The sequence below is a fragment of the Dermacentor andersoni genome, chromosome 3 (assembly GCF_023375885.2).
Source record: "Dermacentor andersoni chromosome 3, qqDerAnde1_hic_scaffold, whole genome shotgun sequence".
Taxonomy (NCBI): Eukaryota; Metazoa; Arthropoda; class Arachnida; order Ixodida; family Ixodidae; genus Dermacentor; species Dermacentor andersoni.
The window spans coordinates 12934667-12958656 of record NC_092816.1 but is presented as its reverse complement, the minus strand read 5'-3'; the positions used below and the strand labels follow the sequence as shown (position 1 = coordinate 12958656).

Genomic DNA, 23990 nt, shown 5'->3' with positions numbered 1-23990 from the left:
GTAATCCGCCGTTCAAGCGCGTCGGCTTTTATACACGAGTCATCGAAGTTTCCGGAGTAATCACCGGTGCCCACGTGTCTTCCAGAAAGTACTACATAATTCGCGTCCCGCATTGATTACATCAAGCTTCGGGGACAACAGACAACGCATAGAACCATCGATAGCAATCCAGTAAGTTCCAATCCTGCAGGCACATCTTGCGCTGAGCGATAACCTTAAGTTGTTAGTGGGTAGGGGCTCAATGTAGGGGCTCTTCGCAGGTCTGCGAGCTGAACGTTCTTGCTCCTCTCGTTTCGTTAGGTTAGGGTATAGCGCTGCCTATTCCTGGCTGCTGTGGAGCTTGACGTAGAAGCCATGTCGACGCGCGCGTGCAGTCCGAGAGCATCCGCGAAGAGCGCCTCTGCGCCAGCTGCGAGCCAGTGGCCCAGTATGCGTGCGCGTCTGGCGCGTGAAGAGCTTCGCACTTTGTGGCGGGTTACTTGGCCTTCGTGCCCAGAGGAACCGGGACACCAAAATTATCGTATGTGGTTACCTTGCATGAACCCTTGCTACACAGACAATGTAGATTGGCTATTTCCAAACTTCTAAGTTTATTTAGAACATATCACACTTTTCAAAATACCAAGAAATTGTCTTATCTAAAATTTTATTAGTCATCTACTCCATGTATTCTCATGATTTTGTTAGTATTATGCGCATTATTAGGTATAGTTCAAGATTCTAGCATTATTTTGCTGATTTGTAAGCGGAAAATTGATTTTTTTTAAGGTGAACCGCAAAATTGAAAGTGACCTTGCATAACCTTGCTGAGAGCTTCCCGTAAAACGCTTCTCATTCAAATGTGGCCCGATCCCGGAGGCAGTGTCGTACACACAAGGCCTCAAAGCTGCCACGAGCGAAGAATGCGAGAAACTGGTACGTGACGCACGCGCCAGCCATTTCGAGGAGCGACTTTGCCGCGAGAGAAAAGCCTGTATGCGCGACCCTGGCTTGGAACGGCCAGCTTGGATCACTGTGCACGATGACTCGGTCGTATTGAAGAAATTTTAATCCTGTCTTGTCAGCCAAAGACGGGCTGACTCGTTCTAACCGTTGTACTCAGGTATGTTTTGTCAAAACGGTCAAAAGAATTATTTTTCTGCACCTCGTGTACTCCAGCGGAAGCCAATGGCGCTGCTTTTCAAGTCAAGCGCCAAGTGTGCCGAGGCATAGTCTTTGTTAGTCTTTGTAGGTAATCACCGCAACCGTGCGAGCCGTCGAGTGTGCGTAGTTATGGGAGCCCGTGCCCCGTGCAGGCTGCGCAGGCCTGAAGCGGGCCTCGGTGGCGTACAACATTCCGTCGAGCTGGAAGACGACGTTCAGCTACTACCACAGTTTCGGCATGACGCGCAACTTCGTGGTGTTCGTCGAGCAGCCCCTCGTGATCAACGCTGTGCGCCTGATCGGCTCTCGCATCAAGGGCTACTCCTTCAAGGACTGCTTCGACTGGATGCCCAAGGAGAAGGTAACGCGCAAAACCCCGCCGGCCAATCAGGCTTCACGGTGTTTCCTCCGGGGTGCGCGATGCCGTGCGCTTCGAAAACAAAACTAATAGAGCACAGCCTCGAGGATAACTTTGCAAGAACTCAGTTTTCAAGGTGCGTTTATAGTGCATGTAATATTTGACCTAAACGTCGCTTCAGTGTCATGGCCTCGTAACGTGTCATCAAACACGCACGCACAAAGAAAAACCGCTCCTTCAGCAGCAAATAACTGAAAACAGGTGCTGGAATTCTCCTTATGGGGAAAATCTGAACACATGGGCAACGAACTATAATTTCAGCTAAGTAGTGCTTTCTGCTGACCTATCCCCACTTCACGCACGCGGTGGTACCATTTCTCTCTTTCTTTCTTGCGGGCAACGAGAAGAAATGGGCTTAACCGAGGTGCCTGATTTTTATTAATCTTATCATGAGAAGCCAACAAAGACACCAAGGACAACAAAGGGGAAATTACTTGAGCTTACTAATTGAAAAGAAGAAATGATAAATTACCGCAAACCTTGCAGACCAAGTTCGTGGTGCTCGACCGCAACTCAGGCAGCGTCCTGCGCACGCGGTTCCTGGCTGACCCGTTGTTCTTCTTCCACGCGGTGAACGCCTTCGAGGATGACGGGCACATCGTCTTCGACATGGTCGCCTACGACGATGCATCCATCATGGACAGGTAGGCGTTCCCTGAGGAGAACAAAAATTGGATTTGCACGTTTATGTGCTGTGTAGGCAGGCCTTGTGCCCTTTCCGGTGGTAGTTGCAAAGCCATGCTCCTCGCTCTCCCTTTCCTGTCAAATGTATATATGTTTTGAAAACAAATAATAATAATCTCGCATACCAAGATATGTCATCAGAACCAATATATATATATATATATATATATATATATATATATATATATATATATATATATATATGTGTGTGTGTGTGTTGATATGTTCACGAGCGAACATATCTAGAATAAAAAACGTCGTTAGAAAAAATTTCTCTTTCAGCGCCAAATACCGCAGAACGGGCGCTGACTGCCAACTGAATTTTATTGCGATAGCAATTATATGGGCACTACAAGCCGAATTCTGCCGCCGGTGTCGGCATGGGCGTCGCCGTCGCCGTGAGGTTCTGTGTAAAGTCCAAGGGCGATAACACCGTTGCCGTGTGCCCTACGCTGTATGTGCGAGTGAAGGCGTGCCAGGGTAGCCGATAATTGCAGCTCAATCTCGCCCGCGCGAAAGAGACGAAGGCGGGGTTCCTGGAAGCGCGCAGTCCTCCGTCGTGCGCGAGGCACCCCCAAAATTGGAAGGCATCGTGGGGGGCGGTGCTCTACTCCGGCTGCAACTGCGCATGTGGCGGCTGCGCGCGGTCGCGTGGCCGTGTCCTGAGAGCTGATCAGAGCAACCTGCGTTGGGGGCAGAGTGTCGCTGCGTTGGCGGCTCGTAGCTTTGTGCGTGCTGTGTTTTCTCGGCGTTCACTTTGCGTTGAAGCGATAGACAACATGAATTTCACTTCGCTAGCTGCTGCTGCCGCGTTTTGTCACACCAACGTCTTGACAGCAAGTCTCCGGGGCCATCGCATCAGATGTGTTCATGTTTGCTTGCGCGCGCGTGACACCAGGCTCGTTAATATAGTTCGTGTGTTTAAAGAGGAAAAGAACCGCGACTTCCAGACGGAACGTAAAACGAAGGAGTGGACAGGACGAGCGGTAACTAGTAACTGATGTTTATTACCGTATGGGATCTTTAAACATGTCCGGCCAACTGTCCCAAAATTCCCCCCTCTTGAATAGTTAGTGTGCTATGTTGACAACTTTGTACAACAACTATCCTTGCTTTGTATAGCTGTCCACTAATTTACTATCGCAATCAATGCTACGCCTTTCGGGCGAAACTGCGACTTTTTTATTTGAAGAACCCTTGCCTTTAGATATCCATTCCAGAATAGGAATGCGTACATAAAGTCATGTACCTGACGCAATCATACTCCATCATGCAAAAGACTACTCTTCTTTTATAAGGCTAGAGGAGGCACGCTTACACAGCTATCTCCAACCTTTTTTAATATAGTGAGTGAGTGAGTGAGTGAGTGAGTGAGTGAGTGAGTGAGTGAGTGAGTGAGTGAGTGAGTGAGTGAGTGAGTGAGTGAGTGAGTGAGTGAGTGAGTGAGTGAGTGAGTGAGTGAGTGAGTGAGTGAGATAACTTTAATAGGTCCAGAGAAGACGCAGGGGAGACCCCGCGCCACCCGGTTAATCCCACGTAGGGAGCGCGAAGCCGAGCTTGACGGCCCGATCGCGGGCACTCTGGACGGCCAGGGTTTGGTCGTTGAGTTCGGGGCTGCCCAAGAGCGCAGCCCACCTATCCTCGCTGAAGGAGGAGCCGATGGCTTCGCACTCCCACAACACATGGTCCAATGTTGCCGTTAGTCTTTCTTTCTCCTTAGTTTTTTCCTTTGCCGGGGCAATTCACCGCTTCGAACATGGGAGCGCATGTACACTCATTGCAATGGCCCGCTTAACGGCTTTCATACCCATTTCTCACGTTATTGCTGTATTGGTGTGCTCGATCATTAAAACACTGTCCCGTTCGTCCTACATGTACTTTCCCACAAATTAGCGGTATCTGGTATATAACACGCTGTGCGTGCAGTCTGAACTTAGTCCTTTGGTGCACTGGGGCTTATTATGATCTTTCATCCGATTGTGCACACCGCCGATAGCTTGCAATGGTCACTGAAACGTAAATTCACATTATGTCAGTTGGTGCTTCCCTTTTAAGTTGTGTGATAACTTATGCACTGGTCTCTTGACTTTTTCTTTGCATGCTGGTTCAAAGCTTATCCATTTTTTTCCAAAGTTGTTTAAGAGAACGGCGAAAACCTGCTTCCGTTAACCGTGCTGTCTGATTTAACAAACTTTGCTCAATCTCGTACTCACATGACTTCGGTGTATTGGGATTGGAGCGGTCGTAGTTGCAGGGAGGACCTTGGCTCTTCTTCTGGACTTAGGAGAGCAGGATTTATTTGTAGGATATACATTTAAAACAAGACATACATCGACAGTCTAGCGTGACTCCCATATGGAGCCCGCAAGACGACGCATACAGCAAACAGCTTACGAGCACACAGCTCACGAGTACATTTCTCGCACGACAACGAGCACACAGCTCACTAGTACATCTTGAGCATGACAACGAGCCCACTCTCGCAGCCGACAACCGCTGCTTATAAGCACTTCCCCCCCCCCCCCCCTTGATTCCAAGCGAACGGAAACGTTCGTCCAGTCATCGTTCGACGTCACCGTTCGACGTCACCGAAGATGACCCGCCCTTTTGGAGGAGGCGGGCTCACATACTCGTGTTGCACACGCACACAGGTGTAAAGGTCCGGAGCCGACGTCAGGGGGGCTTCGTAGAACTCTGCTCCGTCAAGGGTGGCGCTGGCGGGTAGCACATTCCTGAGCTGACCCCACGCCACGTGGCTGCCGGTTATTCGCAGTTCTCTGAAGTGCGCCCCGTCCGGTTGGTTGGGAACACGTGCAGCGGGCTGAAATAGCTGGCACGTTGTCACCCCGTACGGCCATTCCTAACAGGTGCTGCCTTAATACACGCCGCGGCTACGCCCCTCTTAATATAGAGTGCACGTGCGCTGTCACACGGCAACATGGATTTCTTGTATCTGGGATGATACGCCCAGCATACATGCACATTAGGAGAAAAACAGATGGTAATGTCAACGGACTGCATGCGATTATTTCTTCGCAGTTCGAACGTGAACTTGACTCCTCCCGATGACTAGATGAATATGCCCAAAACTTCTTCGACCTCGGTATGAAAATGCATACTGGAGTCGTTCTGCTGCTGCTCTTCGCCGAAGTCCAGGGAACATCATAAAACGGTAATTGCCCGCTGAGATTGTTAAACCTACCGATGCGGCATCAGCTTGTGGAAATAGGGCAGTCCATTAAGCTATTGCTGCCAGGTGCTTGTGCTGGTATCCGGGTAGCCAAAGGTAGCTATGATCTGTCGAATTGACAAGTGACAAGTCGCGAACGTACGCTTCAAGGCATGTGGAAATCCAGCCAATGCAAGATTAAACAGCATGATGAACAATGCACATTCCTGTGGAGCGTCTCGCGATATTGCTCTCGTGGTACTCAGCGTCATCCTTAATTTCACCTGAATCTGCTGGTCACTGATCGACGTAATTATAAACAGTAAAAGGTGACTGCTGAGGCCTATGTCCAATTGTTCTCCAGTCAATTATTGAGCCCTGGAGAACCCTATCATAGGTCTTTGACACTATCATAGATCTTGAACAATCGGTAAGTCTCATAAAACGAGGTTTATTTCGCATAATCGAGGAATTACTCTACAACAATTTCATAGCATTATAAAAAGCACTTTTGATCATCTGGGATAACATGATTGCTTCGTGAATGCTATGTTACACTGGCGCAGTTCTCAATGAAGTGCAGGGCGGATCACATCGTCAAACTGCCTCGAGAGTGGTCATCCCATAACTTGGAGGCAGTGTCGCTAAATTTGGTGGTAGCGCCACAGATATGACGCGTATTGTCAGAGTGGTTTCTTGGACTTACATTTCCAGGTGCCGAGGACACCCTTCCCTCATTGAAATATAAAATCGGAGGCTGGCTGACGCTTCCCGTTCCCAAGGCTAGGCGGAACTGGTACCGATACCGCGATTGCCTGGTCTCTACCGGTTGTGCCTCATTCGAACCAACTTCCGGTCGTCGACTGACATTTGCTGTCTTGCTCCCAGAAGCATGCTCATTTCTCATCAGATCAGTGAAGCAGTTAGTGGACGGCACCGTCGCTGTTGAGGATATAGACGAGAACAGACAGAAGCACCTTTTTGTGATGTCCGCTAACTCGAAACGGCTTTCGCTGTAAATTGCAGGACGGTCTCCGCTGCAGTTGGCACGGGCGAAGTCTGCTTCACAACACTTGAAATCATGGGCTCCGTTTGCAGAACTGTTCTCTTCTGCAGGATTTTGCCGCGTACTCTAAACGTTGGCATTCGTATCAACACAGAAATGGCTCCGTGTAATCTGCGGCTACATGCTGCGTAAACTTAAGGTTTGTGTCGTCGGGCCCCTAAGTGTTAGGGCGAATGCTAAAACCACCGAGGGCGCGAGTTTGACCTCACTCTGCCTCTGGGAACACAATAAGTGAACAATCTGTCTGATGTAAAGAACTACCACTACCACCACCTTCAAGAAATTAAGCAAATTGTCTTTTGAGTACCATCTCGGAAGACCACGTATGATACCCGTGTTCTGGAGGCAAGCGCATGTAAGGCGGGCGTTCAGAGCAATATCACTAACTTTGTTGTATTGTCTCACTGTTGTGCCCTCCCGCGGCTTCGTCAAACGTCTTGGAATGTGAAAAGACTGCGAACCGCTGCAGTTCTAATACGCGGAAAATACGCGGCCGCTTGGCCGGATCGCGCACGGACCGATTCTTTCCCGCGCGGACAAGTTGGCCGCTTTGGCCGCAGCCAATCAGAACCCTACACGGCAGAAGCGCTGGTGAACGAATGTAAACAAATGTCTTTCTCTGAGCTTTTCGCTTCTATTCTTGAAAAGCGTCAAAACGGCAAGTTGGGCCAGTTGGTTGGGATTCATAGTAAGGTTTGTTACGGCGCAACACAAGACAAGGACAAAACGTATAAAACGATGACACGGCGCCGTGTCGTCGCTTTATACCTTCTTTTGACCTTGTCTTGTGTTGCGCTGTAACAATTCTTGAAAAGCGACTAGACAAGTGACGAGTAAAATGCCAACGAACTCGTCTTCTTCGTCTGAGCTCATCATTTTGCAGAAGTAGATAGCGGACGGGAGCGTGCCAACCCACGACTAACAAATTTCGAAAGCGCGCGTACAAACCCAAAGTGCCGCGAGATGGCGGCACGTCCCTGAAATTGCCAAAGAAATTGCGAGATGCCCCGCCTTCCCGGCGGCGCGGGAAGCCAGACAACCCGGCTGGTCTGAATAGGAGCGGGCGCTCGCCACCTCGCCGCTTTGAAAATCCGCTTGTCCGCGTAGACGCTCCGCTTTCGGTGTGAATGTGCCTTAAAGGGCCCCTGAAATGGTTCGGACAAATTTTGTAGACGCGTAGGGTACAGCTTAAGTAGAACATTAGCACCACAATTTAAGTGAAGCGTTACGTATTAATGGAGCTACAAGCGATTAGATGTTACCCTCCCTCCTAGCCATGCTTTTCCTCCTCAAGTCGTTTGCCGAGCGAGCGGGGCTAAGCTCCGCCTTCACTGGTTCCGCGTCACGATGCGACGTCACATCGTCCACTTCCGTTTGTTTTGGAGTCCGCCCCCGCCCGCGCGAGACCTCTCCGCTAGTCGCTTGGCCTTCGACCCCAAGCGAGTGCTATCGAAGCAGCGTGCGTTGCGAGTATTCTGTCGTAGCGCCGAACGTGTCTGGTATTCCGGTAACCACAGGCAAGCTGGTCATTTCGGCAAATGACTGGAGGCATAAACTCAAGCTGATGAAGGAACTTTAGCGTAGACGTACCTGAGCGGTCTGATCGGTCTGCACGGTCCAGGCACTTGTTGGCGCAGCGCTTAACCAGCCAAACAAAGCGCTAATATTGCTCTAACCAAGTGTAAAACATTTTAAACATTAATAAAAACAACGTGTTGATGATTACACTCCTGCGAAAAATACACACCAGCAGCAAAGAAGAACACACTTTGTTGCTGCTACTGTGTATGGTTGAGCTCTGTGCCACCAGGTGGCTGCACCATGCAGACCATTCCCATTTGCCAATCTGCTCATCTCATGGCTCATCCCGTTACGGCACAGTCAAGCGGGTAGACCCTGTCCCCTTGCGCTTGCGTTTGCCCTAATACCGGACTCGCCAAACGCTATTGCGTTAGTAATCTCCCGGTGTAAAGTGACGGCCACAAACGCGCAACTCCTGGCGCCGATCGGATAGCGGCAGTCCGATGCGCAGCAGCCAGTTCGCTCGTATGCTGCCTTGCAGAGGGACACGACGTCGCAGCATGACATCTTGCCAGTCGCTACGTTTGCAGTCCACAAGGCAACAAAGTCGAATCATAGTGCTCGCGAAAAGACTGAGACCGACTATGACCGCGGAGCTCTCGTCAAAATGTAGTACGTTGTAATACAAGCAGACGACACTTGCTGTGTGCCGGAAGTGCTTAAGTGTACTGAAAAATTGTTCTTGTGCATTCTCTTTATGTTAGCGTATTTTCGCGATTCTAAGCACCCCCCGAGGCAGGCGTCGCTACAACTCGGCAGCAGTACGTTACGCTACCCTGGTGTACGCAACAGCGTACAACCTCTCCTCGCCATTCTTCCTTCGACAAACATCGCCTTCCTCCTGCTGACGTCACCCTGTCGACGTCTCCCCGTGTGCATTCGCGTGAACTGCTGTCAGCATTTCGGCATGACACGTGAACGGTGCAATCCATAAACATAAAAATTGCATGCTATTAAGGTTGTGATCTGTGCGGGACTCAAAAATAAACATTAAATGAGATGTCACGTTCCTCAGCAGGCCCACAAAGGCAGTTGTATTCGTTGCATTTAGCTTTATAGCATTTAATCAAGCTTGGTTAAAACATGTTGGCGGGCTAGTCAGTTTGAATCCATGATAGAATGTGTAAGCGCGACTGCAAGAGGGCGTAGAAAGAAACAGACGCACAGAGACCGCGCTACTTTCAACTATACATTTTATTTTCGGATGCATCAATAAATGTACACCGAACGAGCAAAAACGCTCGTATCCGCTCCTTCGGTATGTATTTATTGATGCGTGTGAAAATAAAATCTGTAGTCGATAGTAGCGCTGTATTTGTGCGTGTCTTTCTACGCCCTCGTTCACTCGCGCTTACGCATTCTATCGTGGATTTAATTAGGCGCTTCACGAAAGCTTCGCCTCGCATAGATTCCAACACATGCGTTGGGGCTGCGTAATTTCTTTACTCATACTAGTAGTTAGTCAATCATGAAGAACTTAAACTATTTCTCCTGGCCCATAAGTGTCAAACTTGAAACAATAGCGAACCTTCAGAAACATCTATGCAAGCTTGCAGTGGTTCAGGTAGTCGCTGCTTCTTTTCTTTCTATGTTATGGACCACGGTGTAAGAGTGTACTTGACGGATGGCACTCGTCGCTGTGAAAGGGTCGAGAGCGCGAGTAGATCGTGTTCGTTGAAAGGTTTGAGTTACAGGTGCTCACCTTGAAATAGTGGTGCATTTGTCTGAACTACATGCCATATTTCGCTCGTCGCTCCTTATTGCATCGCCATTATCCACTGTAAGCCTGCATGTATTCATCTTCTGTATACACCATATGCTGTGCCGAGTTAGCACACTTCTCGTGTGTGTTTAAACAGATAGCTATCCCCAAGGCTCCGATACTTTCTTCACATATGGCATGTGAACACGCGCAGTTTATCATATTGGTTCGTAATCCTCACACACCCAGTTTTCTCGCTCAAAATCTTGTTTGCAGTATTTTCATTAAACAGCGATGATTAGTTGTCACCATAGAACAGCTATCAATGCCATTTCGCAGCTATTCGTTCCCAGAACGTGGTAAACTGGTGAAACGGACCTGCATGCTTATATTTAATTTCATACTGAGGTTATGCCGCGTGGCAACCCAAATGAATAAAGAAACGAAAGATAACATGGTTGCGTACTTAGATATATGTGCACATTAAAGAACCTCCGATGGTCTATTTAATCCTGTTTTTTGTGTCACTTGCTGCCTAGCATTATTGAAGAAGCTGCGCTCGGTGCCTTTTATCTCCGGGAAAGGTCTTTATCATGCAGTGATCCTAATTAGGCCGATGATGATGATTACGGATAAAGTGCGTTGCGAGTACGTTGTTATTCTACACGGGAATTAGTCGTTACAGACTACCTGTGACACGACGTTTTTTTCTTCTGTGTAACCCACGACTCCAGAGTATTTAACCTTTGGATGCGTTCCTCCCTGTTTCTATCCAGGTATTACCTGGACAGGATTCGAAACGGGATGAACGAAGATATTGATCCTGGCTGCCAAGGCCACTTCCGTCGCTTTGTTATCCCAGTATCCAAGGTAGGCACGTGAACCTGCTCACTTTAGGCTTCGTAAATACGGACTCGAGATACCTGTTTTTATGGAATTAGACTTGTCATCATGCACTATGTCGCTGCGGGAGCTATAACGCCAAGGATAAGTTCCGGCTTGTTTATTTTGGTGGTGAAAATAATTCCGGTGAAGGTCGGCATTTCCATTCTGGATTTCACAAAACTCGTTCTTTGTGAAGTGAGCATTGCGTTCTCAGCTGATCAGCGTTCAGTAGCTGATAAAACGGGACCCATCGGGTGATCTTGAGTTCTGCCTCCGTGCGATTAAACGATTAAGGCATCGTAGCCAGGCCGTCAGTTGATGAAATTTGATAGTTTAGTTGCATCTTTCATTTAGCTCAATATGCACACTCCCATAAATAGCTAATAAAAATTTCTTTTCTTAACGTACGAGCTATTAATATTTTTGTGATTCGGATGGGCCGCGTTGAACTAAATTCGCGGGTCAATAGTCACAAACAGCGGTAAACATCGTCTGCCAAGAAGACTTTTTTTTAAGGATTCCGCCTTGCTAAATGAGGTATCTACAAGCTCCTGCTCGCGAGCTGCAATTTGTCAAGCCTGCGCATCCGACCCCGCACGCACAGTACTGTATCGACTACGGCCAAATAAAAGAAGTTGACAAGGCTATTATATAATTCGTTCGTTTGTCAGTATTATCGTAGCAGTGCTAATGTCGGTAACATGTTATAAATACAGCTCAGTTAGCCCATACACAAGCTCAGTTAAAAGGAGTGCGACACCAGTTTTTGGGTCAGCGCTTCAATAACACGGTTCTTCCTTAATGGCTTTGTGAACATGTCCCTCTCGCGAGCACGTGGGGTCGCTGATAGTACGCACTGAGCAAGACTCACGTTTTACAAGCGTTGGCTTGCGCGTCTGTTTCCGTTTGCGCCGTGGGTGGGATCGTGGCATGACAATCGCCACCTTGCATTTCAGTAGAGAGAGTGGCACGTGTTCGCATCGCCGTACCCTTATCTCTTCCCAATCTCCCATTTCACGAAACCCGCCGAGAACAGGCCAGCAGCGCCACGGAGGGCGACCTCGTGAGCCTCGGCTACAGCGAGGCTCGGGCCTACCGCCGGGACGACAACACCATTTGGCTCACCCACGAGGAGATGGGATACAAAGGTGCGCATGCGCGTTCGCCTCACTTTTCGCTGCGCACACTTCGCATGAGGTATTCTGCTTCCATTACAAACACTTGGACCAACTGAGACTCTAGCGTGTGCGCTACCAGTTTTGCTTACGTTGTCAATACAGCATGCGGCACCGAAGCCCGTATTAGTGAGCTGACACTTGGGGTCACACGATAATGAGCTGAGAATATGGACCACGGCCTACCATGTTTACTAACGTCCATTCTGCGAGGCAGCTGCTTGGGCTTGTTGGCAAAGAATATTTTGCCAAATTTGGAAAGACAGGACAGAGGACTTGCGAACAAGGAGAAGAACGTTCAGTACATATTGCCGCCAACTTCTCGCTTTTCGCCATGAAGAGCGAATAGAAAGTGTGTGAAAAGGCAGGTTTAAATGCACTGCATGTTGCTGAAAGCATGTACTTGTGCAAGAGCGCAGCCGTATCAGGTGCCCTCAAGGTAGTTTAGTAAGTGCGACAGGACGAAGAAGACTTAGTAACGCATAGAATGGACGACATGCGGGCAACAACTTCGAACTGTCGTTTCCCGACAAGTGCGCTACTTTCCAGGCCGCTAAAGCACGCTGGTTATGGCACTAGAGGACGCGGACGCACGTAACTAGTCAACGTGACAGAAGGTACGGACGAAATGAAGCATGAAATAACTGTTAATTCTTATAAACATGCGTTTCATTTTATAGCCAAGACAACGAACATATCACTTCCTTTCCGTATACAGGTGCGCTACAGGTGAGAGCCATAGGCAGCGCGCTTTACCCTACAGCTCAACCAACTAGCCCCGCTTGATCAGCTTTGCTAGTTTACTATGCACTGCAGTCGACATGTCAAATAACCAGGAGGTGAAAGACATCAGTACTGCATCTAGGCTTGCCGTCTGTTCAGCGAAGACACGAGCGAGCATGTGGCACATACGTAGGTACCGACGATGTGTTATGTCTACTTGCAGGTTACGACCTGCCGACCATAAACCCCAAGTACCAAGGAAAGCCGTACCGGTACTCGTACGGCAGCGGAAACTTTGAGCGACTTGGCGAGTGCCGAAATGCGGTAATGCACTTCTGATCCTGTATGGGAACATTACGTAAAGTGTGCCTTTTAGGGGTGGTGTCCAAACATGGCGACCATGGCCGATTTCCGCCTTCAGCGATCGTTTACGGCTCTCATCGCGCACAATATCATCGCCTTTGAGATTGTTTTTGTTACTCCGAGAGAGCTGACACTGGCGGGCCTGATTTTGACACCATCGCTCTCTGCGTCTGTTTTCAGCATATTAAGGCCTTTCCCAACTGTCAGTTTCAGTTTTTATTATTTTTATTTACAACATACTGCAGATGGGAGGTCCAAGCAGGGTGGGCATGATACGAAGTAAACAATAATTACAACACTGATGATGGGCAATGCGCTTAATTTATTCCATTCCGCTGTTCGTGAGCAAAAAAAAAAAAAAAAGGAGAGAGAGAGAGAGAGAGAGAGAGAATTTAAATGTATCTGTTCTCGTAAAGTGGTGTAAGAGCAAGAGGGTTGTGGTGCCTAGCATGTCTGGTTATGGAGGGATATATGTGTGGAGAGGGATCTAAGGCCGGCTTTTTATCAAGTAGGTGCAAAAGGAACTCCAATCTGCATTTCTGCTTTTTATGTTCTGACATGTATAACTCGTTAGCTTTTAATAATGCAGTTTGAGAGTCAGTGCCTGAAAATTTGCTAAAAGATGAGCCGTACGGCCTTTCTTCGGGTTGTTTCCAAGTTTTTAATCATATCTTTTGTAAAAAGGACGCACACTGTTCAGGCGTACTCGAGTTTGGGCCTGATTAAAGAAAGGTACACTAGAGGGCTTGAAGCCTACGACTTAGAAAGCATAGCTTTATGAAAGAGAAGGAGCGAATGTTGCTGATGTACGCATCCCAAGATAACAGAGATATCCAGGTGAAGAAAGGCAGGGAGGTTAACCAGGCAGGCGCACGGCTTGCTACCCTGCACTGGGGGTAAGGTTAAGGCTGAATATAAAGAGGAAAATAGGTAGAAAGTCAGTACTGAGTGCACGTGGGATGATGCATAGGGTCACTATAAGCGTTCTCTCAAACCGGTGCATTTCAAGGAGTGTACTAGTGTACGAATCGCTTTTTGTGCCAGTGACAGGTGGGGCCATGGTCCGAGGATCTTTGACTCAGAGAACGGTCTCGAGTCCGGTCGGTTTAAAGTTGTACTGAGAGAGAGAGGCGTTGTACGTCGTAACGAGGGCATGTACACAATAGGTGCTCGACGGTTTTCTCGCACCTACAGGAGTCGCGCATCGGGCTCTGGGCCATTCCCATACGACAGGAGTAAGCGTTCGTGAACGCCACTGCCCGCGACAAGCGGCACAACAAGGTTGTTTCGCCGCGGGAAAGGCTAGATGGCAGTTGTAGCCGCAGGGAGGGGTCCAGCACATGCAATTGGCAGTGGAAGGCAATTGAACTCAAGAAAGCTTGCGACTTCTTGCGGGCAAGCAGGCGAAGTTCCCTGGCGGTGTCCGCTGTCGCCAAAGGTATGATACCTGCTATTGTTAGGTCTAGGTATTTATAGCGTGATACTTACTCTAAAGGGGATGATTCCAGTTCATACGGATATGTTAATGGTATTCTTTCGCGCTTTATTGGAAGATAGACGCATTTATTTGCATTGAGAACAATATACCATTGCTTACGCCATTCAAACAGATTATTCATGTTATTTTTAAGATCTGACTGAAAACTGCAGCAGGTAACTTCTCTAAACAGGACACACTCGTCGAAATACCCAAATCTGCGCTGATAAATCTGCTGCGTTCACAATATCGTTCACGTGTGTATGAGAAAGAGCAATAGGCCGAGCATACTGCCCTACGGAATACCAGACGTTGATGGAAGGCAGCCCGAGCGTTGCTCTCCCATTTCCACGAACTGTTTACGTTTTAAGAGATAAGCCTATAACCATGCATGATAGAAATATTTCTGGGATGTCACTTAACCGGTCCTTTGCAATGAGCGTATTGTGGAGGACTATATGAAACGGTTTACTGAACTCAAGAAATGTTCTATCAATTTGGCTGTTATAGTATCAGGCCGAGCTGCAAATGAATGAATTACGGTAACCAATTGAGTCGTAGTAGAATATACCTTTCCGAAATCATGTTGGAGGTTGCGTAAGGCTAAATGTTCTTCTAGAAATTCGCTCAAATTGTGAGCCACAAGGTGTTCAAAGAGTTCGTAACATAAATAAGACAGCGAGATTGGGCAATAATTTTGTAGGAGTAGGCGGTCAACTTCTTTAAATATCGGCACAACTCGTGCTGTTCTCCAGTCGGCTGGCAATTCCGCTGACAATAAAGAGGTGCGAAAAAGAATTAAGTATTTTGCAGGAGACTCGGCAAATTGGGGAAGAAATATGTTTGGTATACTGCGAGGCCCACAAGATCTGTTCGTCCAAACAGTGTTCGCCGCTCACGCCTTTGCGTATGTTCACGTTGCGACTACTTTTTATGTACAATGTCAGATCACTAGAATTCGTTTTTTTTTCTTCGTCTCATATAAAATCAACTGTCCTCAATGCAATTGTAATCATGATTTAGCATATCGGAACGGTACGCACCGCGCTCAGTTATGTGAAAACATTTAGAATATGGGAGCAGTTTCACGCGATGCTTGAGGCAGTAATGCCGATAGCCAATAGAACTCTACAAAACCACTGTTCAAGATTTTTTTTCCTTCTCCTACTTCATTTCTTGTCTCAAAAAGTGCTGTTGAAATAGTGCGCCGTGCGTGTGCTGCATGCCTTTTCTTTTCAGCTTTTTTTCTGCTTGTGATTTTCGATTCTGTCTAGAAATAATGCTGCCAACATTGGAAGCATTGCACCAGGTAAAAGCTATCAATTACATTGCTGTTCTTAGCGAACAGGCGCTTCGTTCTAAAAACAGATCTGACACGATGGTACCACCAGATCGTTTTTATAATGTGCGAATGCCTACGATATGTGCTGCGATTTGTCTTTGTTCGATTGTCTATTGCTTGATGCTGTTCTTGTTCCGTCGCGCAAGGCTATGTCGTTCGACCACAAGGTCATCATGACGAGCAGTTTGTTTTTAACTAGGTCCACAGCTCACAGCTCACAGCTCCAAATGCCCACAGCTCCCTGTGGGGCGACTCTCGTACAGACGCGCGAGGTCGTCTTATTGAACAGTTCCTCTTTTCTTCCGGTGCGTGCTTGCTGAATAAAAAGGAACCCACATATTACTCTAGCAAACAGAACATCTTCTTCAATAGATCTTAGTATAGTTTCCCCGTCTATACTGCTCGAACTTGAATGGGAAGTTACGAAGGATCCTTACGGGAGCGACCACTTTCCCATACTGATAAGAACATCTAAAGAAAACGAATATCCTCCGCAAGCTCCTAGGTGGAAGATAGACACAGCCGACTGGGAGAAATTTCGAAGTCTCACTAACATCTCATGGGCCGACATGTCTTCTCTAGAAATTGATGCTGCTGTAGAGTATCTTACATCATTCATAATAGATGCCGCATCAAAATGCATATCCGAAGTGAGTGGTCTGGCATGCAAACGACGTGTACCGTGGTGGAACAGCGAATGTAGGATCGCCCGTAAGAATCAGAACAAGGCGTGGGCGTTGCTACGCGCTTCTCCCACGGCAGAGAATCTTATAAACTTTAAGAAAATAAAGTCCCAAGGCAGGCGAACCCGCCGACAGGCCAGAAGAGAAAGCTGGCACAAGTTTTTATCGAGTATTAACTCGTTTAGGGATGAGGCCAAAGCCTGGAACAGAGTTAATAGGATTAGAGGGCGGCAAACACATTCACTCCCCCTGGTAAACACACAGGGCGATACACTACAAGACCAGGCAGACTCACTTGGGGAGTATTTTGAGAACGTGTCAAGTTCATCAAATTATTCACAATCCTTCCTCAAATACAAACAAATAGAAGAACGTAAGCCTTTCAACAGAAAATGTCGTCAAAATCAACCATACAACCGTCCTTTTAGTATTGCAGAGTTCAGAGCTGCCTTGAGCGCATGCAAGAGCTCTGCACCGGGATCTGACAGAATCATGTATGAAATTCTGAAAAACTTACACAATGACACGCAAGTTACACTACTTACACTTTTCAACACTATCTGGGACGCAGGGTACCTTCCGACTGCATGGAAAGAAGCCATTGTGGTCCCTGTTTTAAAACAAGGCAAAGATCCTTCCTCAGTGGCAAGCTACCGCCCGATAGCCCTCACAAGTTGCATGTGTAAGGTATTTGAAAAAATGATAAATCGGCGCCTCATCCATTTCCTTGAACAGAACAAAATACTTGATCCTTATCAGTGTGGCTTCAGGGAAGGGCGCTCCACAACTGATCACCTTGTACGTATTGAAGCAAACATCCGTGACGCATTTGTACACAAACAGTTTTTCCTATCCATATTCCTCGATATGGAGAAGGCATACGACACAACGTGGCGATACGGAATCTTAAGAGACCTGTCAGAAATGGGCATTCATGGTAATATGCTAAACCTCATAGAAAGCTATTTGTCCAATCGCACATTCCGTGTAAAAGTCGGCAATGTACTGTCACGTCCTTTTACACAAGAAACTGGTGTACCCCAAGGAGGCGTGCTTAGCTGCACGCTCTTTATAGTGAAGATGAACACGCTCCGTGCTTCATTACCTCCGGCCATTTTTTACTCTATCTATGTGGACGACATTCAAATAGCTTTTAAATCCTGTAACCTCGCAGTGTGCGAGAGACAGGTACAGCATGGTTTAAACAAAGTATCAAAATGGGCAGAGAAAAACGGATTTAAAATCAATCCTCACAAAAGTTCTTGTGTACTTTTTAAACGAAAGAGAGGCCTGGTCCCGGATCCTTGCTTAGAACTGTGTGGACAACAAATTCCTATCAACAAAGAGCACAAATTCCTAGGTATTATACTTGACGATAGACTCACTTTCATTCCACACATCAAATATCTCAAAGAAAAATGTCTAAAAACAATGAACATAATAAAACTTCTATCCAAGACTACGTGGGGTAGTGACAGAAAGTGTCTAATGAATCTCTACAAGAGCCTAATACGGTCGCGATTGGATTATGGGGCCGTAGTGTATAACTCTGCCGCCCCGAGCGCGCTAAGGATGCTGGATCCTGTCCATCATCTAGGTATCCGACTAGCCACTGGTGCTTTCAGAACAAGCCCGATCGAAAGCCTATATGCCGAATCGAATGAGTGGCCGCTCCACTTACAGAGATCATACGTCAGCTTTAGTTATTTCCTTAAAGTGCATTCCATTCCTGAACACCCATGTTTTAATATCCTTACCGATATGACGTATGCTACACTTTTCCGCAACCGTCCGTCTATAAGACAGCCTTTCTCGCTGCGTGTGAAAGAGCTTAGCGATGAAATGCATGTCCCACTCCTGGAGCACCGCTTAATGCGCCCAACCAAGCTATTACCTCCTTGGGACTGGCAGGTCACAGAATGTGACGTATCCTTTCTAAAAGTTTCAAAGCATGCTCCAGAGGTAGAAATTCGAATGCATTTCCTAGAACTTCAGTACAAACACTCGTGCACAGAGTTCTACACAGACGCTTCCAAGTCACATGCCGGAGTATCCTATGCAGCCGTCGGTCCTTCTTTTTCGGAATGCGATGTACTACATCCAGAAACAAGTATCTTTACGGCAGAGGCCTACGCTATATGGTCGGCTGTGAAGCATATAAAGAAAGCAAAACTCCAAAAGGCCGTAATATATACAGACTCCCTAAGTGTGGTGAAGGCCTTAATGTCACCCTACAAACATAAAAATCCTGTACTTACTGAGGTCTATTCCGACATGTGCAAAGCTTATCTGTCTAACCAGCAAATCATCATATGCTGGGTGCCCGGCCACAGGGGAATCGAGGGTAACGTCTTGGCAGACCAGATGGCTACGTCAATTGCACTCCCTGCTGTTAATAATACTCATTTGGTGCCTCTCACAGATCTGAAACCTTACATACGAAAGAAACTGCGAAACCGCTGGCAACGCATGTGGGACGCAGAGATAAATAATAAACTGCATGTTATAAAGCCGCAGTTAGGTTTTTGGCCCTCCCCAACAAAATCTCGGCGAACAGATGTCCTATTCTGTCGCCTCAGAATAGGACACACATTTGGCACCCATAATTACCTGCTTACTGGAAGTGAACCTCCAATCTGTGGTAGATGCGGTGAGATGCTTACTGTCCTCCACGTGCTCCTGGAGTGTCGGGAAGCCGAAACGGAGAGAAAGAAACATTTTCCGCTTGCTTACAAACATCACATCCCTCTACACCCGGTTATGTTTCTTGGTAAGGAACCGCTTTTTGACACCAAGACAGTCCTGAGCTTCTTAAATAATGTCGTACTACACATTATATGCCCAAGAAATTCGTAGAGCATCCTCGCTCCAGAGGATGCCGCTGCGATAAGAGTTTTGCCTAGCACATGCCTCCAGGCCCTTGTTTTTTCAAGGGCTCTAAGGAGGCAGTAGTGCTCGAACATATCTTATAACCTTATATATTTTTACGCATCGTATCATTCTATTTAAATGCATTTTAATGTTCATAGCACACGTCATAAGTCATCGCCATAATCTTATTATACAGATTTTGCGCACTTTAGCGCGACCGTTTTTAAGGCCCCTCTACAGCCACGTCACACCAACTTCATCGAACTCATGATTTCACTGCAAGCCCATTAACACGGACATGGCGCTCTTTGGCCATACTTGGCCCTTGCGCCACAAAACATCAAACATTCATTCAACTAGGTCGCGGACGATCTACTTTCAGTATACTACCAAGCCATATCACTGTAAACTCCGCAATTCGCCCTTCACACAGCTGCAAAAAAAAAAAAAGAAAACAAGGAATCATTTTCTGTTCCCTTTACTTTTTTTATTTTTTGCGAGGACAGTGAGAGGTACAATTTCTTTAGGAATGATGCACGCTGCTGCCACAATGCGAGGAGCCATTACACTTGAAATGAAGAAATACCGACTCAAAGGAGATTTTAACGCTTGTTAAAGCAATGCTGAGCGTCAAAATTTGCACGTCGTAAGGTGATAGTTTGATGTAGATCCGCAGGAGAAAGGGGTCAGTGTAGTGAGATTTGATTCAAATCAGAGATCTTCTCGTGTGGCGTCGCTGTGCTGAACAGTGCTTCGTTTTACGCGGGCGGCGCATCCAGATCTGCAAGTTGGACGTCCTAAGGCGCGAGATGCATCTCTGGAGGGAATCCGACACGCAGTACCCCAGCGAAGCTGTCTTCATGGCCAACCCCGACGGAATCTATGAGGACGACGGTGAGTATTTACAAAAAGGTTTTCGCTAGGTCTGTTTTATTCGCACAAAATTGTACAGCTCGACCTTGGGCTAGATCGAATGCAGCCTAAAGCGAGAGGCTCACAAGAGTAGCCATCAAGAAAGTGCGCTAGTAAACGAGGAAGTGTTTCAGGCTCACTCGCTGAGTGAATTCGTCACAGTGGACGAAAGCGAGTAGCGCACTGCAGTCATGCTAGTGCTTAGCTCATGTGTATGCAATTAGCCCCTTACTGAGGCGCTGACACCACGCTCAATTTAATAAGGAGCCATGCCAACGTCAGAGCTGCTGCTAATAACACACGAGTGTGACGGCCGTCTTTCAGCAAAATTTTCATTCACCAGTGGCTGTCACATGCCTCTGTTCTGGACGGCACTTATTAAGATGCCTCTACGTGTCCGAAATGGGTCGACGTCCAAGCCTCCCACCAAGATACAGCCAGTGGATGCACGGTTCCTATTGTAGACCTCTACTAGGCTGTATGGAAAGGAACAACTTATTGATGTATATATAAAATGCATCGCACATTTTTATGCCACGAGACAAGCTATCGAATTCTGATAGAAAATAAAGAAAAACGATTGTGCACTGTTTACAGTTCTGAGACACGTACATCGGATGAATGAGAGAAATGAATGAGCAATAGACGTCACAGGGGGTGACGCAGCCGAATCCGCCACTGATCGTCTGTGGTGACGCCTCCACCTCTCCGCCCGTCTGCTCTTTCAGGTGTCCTGCTGTCGGTGGTGAACGACACAGATTACGACAAACCGGACTTCCTCTTGGTGCTGGACGCCAGGACGATGACCGAGATTGCGCGGGCAGAAGTTCCCCGTCCAGTGCGCGCCTGTACATCGATCCACGGCTGCTTCATCAAGAGCTGAAGCGAGCGCCATTCCGAAGACAGGCTCGAACTGACGATGCGCTCGATTGCTTATACGTCTTCCATGGCACGAGCGTTCTCTTCGTTTGCGCGCTGTGCTTTTGCTCGTTTCGTTTTTACACGAGCAGTTTCATACGAGACGGCAAGGGCTTGAAGTGAAATGTCTCGATTTTAATTCGTTGCAATGAAATTTTCTGGTTGCTGATTATCAGAGAATGATGTGGCCGTCGAAACAGTTGTGACCTGTCGATACCAAAGCTCGTGGGCTGTTTAAAAGCGTTCACAGCACGTTGGCTATTCTGTAGTCGTGCACCAGAATATGCTTCTCGTCTCGCGGCTTGGTTTCGCACGTGAACAAAATTTTGCATCGCTTGATACAGCAAGAGGGGCATTGCTGGAGTAACGTCGTTATTGGAAGCAACATTACTTGCTGAAAGTAAAACTAGAATTGAAAGTAAATGTAGGGGCTCTTGCCGAAGATAAAAACTTCAAAACTCAGAAACACAAGTATTAGTTGAGAAACGTAAGAAAATTGCGCCGCTACATTTATACTACACTATAAGTGGCAAACTTCGTATAAACATTACTTCTGCATTGAAGCCGCAATATATGTGTGTGCCTTTGTTTTCGAGTCCACACTCACGTATACTAGCTTACCAATGATATCTTGTCATGCCGATAGCGATCGAGCTAGGTCATCTGTAAATAAGTATAAGTTATTATGTATCGAACCGTTTATACTGCATATCGCTTTTAGTTTCATGAGTTAAGGTACTTGTTTTTTTTGTTTTTTTTTTACAACTGTCATTGTTGAAGCCTTCGTTGTTGAAGGTATGTGACCCAAGTTGGCTTCACAGAAGTAGGAATGAAAGTGTCTGCAGTATTGATGACCTTATAGAAAGGAGCAATTTGTGCTCCAAACCAACGTAATTCGCCATGATGTCGCAACGTTAGTGTTATTCGTGGCAGATGTTGTATAGTGTGACGTCTACGATTGCCGCAGTCGGAAAGGAAAACAGCTTCTACTGACAGACGAGTGGACAGACTATTGAACTGCTGGCGTACATACTGCCACGAGTGGTTGTTCTCTATTGTGGCTTATTCGAGGCGCGAGCATGCCTCGTGCGCAACTGTGCTTGTCTCTTTAATTATCAGCAAGAAACTTTATTTCACCCATCAGCGTCGCATGCAATCCTGGATATCAATTCAGTGAATGTCTCTAGCATCCGCGTAACAGAAAATATTTGATACGTTGATGAATCAGTGCGTGTGAAGTTCTAACGCAATGAAAAAGAAAGACATTCAAAAAGTATTTTTCTAACGAAAGGCCCGAATATAACAGTACATCACGCAGCTTTTTCAGGTATGCAATTGTTGATAAAATTTTCGCCTTGCGCAGGTGTTGAGGAAGTTATAACTAAAAGTAATGTTTATTTCGAAGCAGCACGAGAGTATATTTCACTCCGTAAAAACAATTCAGCGTGAAGAGCAGGCCTTCGCTTTTAGCGGTCCTCACAGTAGCGTCATAGCTTGCCCTGAAGGAGTATTACAGATGTTTTTGTTAACATTAAGTTGGATATTGATAAACAGTACTGTACTCTTTATGTTTATATAGCTAAGGAAACTACGAACACGTGGCAAACAGGGTGTCCGGAGCGAGGTGTATGCATTCGCTCTGTTTCTTCGGGGCCGGTGCATGTGCTCTCTCTACACGGGGGCGTCCAACTCGGGCACGTGTGTCTTCATCTGCGATGGCCGACATGCGGTTACTCGACCGAGGCTACAATGGGGAGGCCACGCATGTGTTCCCACTTTCGCGATTGTTAGTAAAGGAGGCCTTTTCTGTCGCCTGTGCTCTGACACTGTGTACTCGTTGTTCTTCGCCGATCTCGACTGGTGCCGACACTGAACAGAGTTGCAGAAAGTGCCGACGAGTCCTAACGCTTTCTCCAGGTAAGGTCACATCGACAGCCAAACGAAGTAAACCCAAGTGTACCGATTCACCGGCGTGACACGCACGTCCGACGCCATGGAAAACAAAACACGTCCCGAGTGCAGCCTTACTGGAATACAGACAAGAATCGAGTTATAACGAGTACAAAACAGTACGGATCGACTTGCGTTGATATTCTCTGAATTATTCGTTGATTGCGAACTGCAAGCACAAACGAACCCTTGTTCGTTTGATGTCTCGCATCATCGTAGATGGGTTGCTCGCCTCGCATGCGTGAGCAGAGCGAGCCTTATTTACGCTCGACTTCATGAGGAAAACCTACGGCCAATGCTATAAATGCGCGTAGTTGTTTCCGGCGCAACCCTTCGAAAGCTTGGATCGAATGTACTTGACTCTTCCGGTGGTCTTTGAGGTTACCGAGCTAGGCTTTAACGACAGGAACGTTTGCGGTGCCCTCCGTAATCTTTTTGTAGACGTACAGGTAGAAGATGAAGACTTGCATGCTAAGATTTTCTATTTTCTCGAATTTTTTTTCGATAATATCTAGTTATTTTCACACCATATCTGTACCCGTTAACATTTTATTTCGCGATTATCAGCACCTAATTTTATTTCATTTTATTTTGCTCATAATTATATTATTTTAAAACCTCGTACCACCGGATTCATGGCTGTTCTCTCTGAGTGAGTTGTTCCCGTTTCACTGAGGGACACGCAAACATCCTTCTCTCGAAACGAAAAGGGCGTTCGGCCTCCATACAGCGCTGCCGCCCGCGGGCTGTATGGAGGCTCAGTGCGAGGCTCAGTGCGAGCCACAAGATGCAAAGATGTAGTAAATCCTGTACAGTAAAGTGCAGTGTTCGTACTCAGCTTACACATACAGGGTGTTTCCCACAACTTGAGCCAAGGATTTTAAAAGAAGTGGATAGCCGCAGCTGAATGAAACCAACCGCATATGGT

General features: G+C 47.1%; 1 protein-coding gene across 1 annotated transcript in view; it reads left to right on the top strand.

Annotated features, from left to right (window-relative positions):
- LOC126520590 (carotenoid-cleaving dioxygenase, mitochondrial-like) overlaps window positions 1–23193 on the top strand; it is a 60192-nt gene extending 36999 nt beyond the window's left edge. The window contains exons 6-12 of the mRNA XM_050169379.3: window positions 1296–1504; window positions 2048–2205; window positions 10540–10633; window positions 11685–11796; window positions 12770–12870; window positions 20062–20176; window positions 20923–23193. Of these exons, the coding sequence (XP_050025336.1) occupies window positions 1296–1504; window positions 2048–2205; window positions 10540–10633; window positions 11685–11796; window positions 12770–12870; window positions 20062–20176; window positions 20923–21077 (944 nt within the window). The 3' untranslated portion in view covers window positions 21078–23193. The remainder of the gene's footprint in view (window positions 1–1295; window positions 1505–2047; window positions 2206–10539; window positions 10634–11684; window positions 11797–12769; window positions 12871–20061; window positions 20177–20922) is intronic.
- Window positions 23194–23990: the final 797 nt, after the last annotated feature.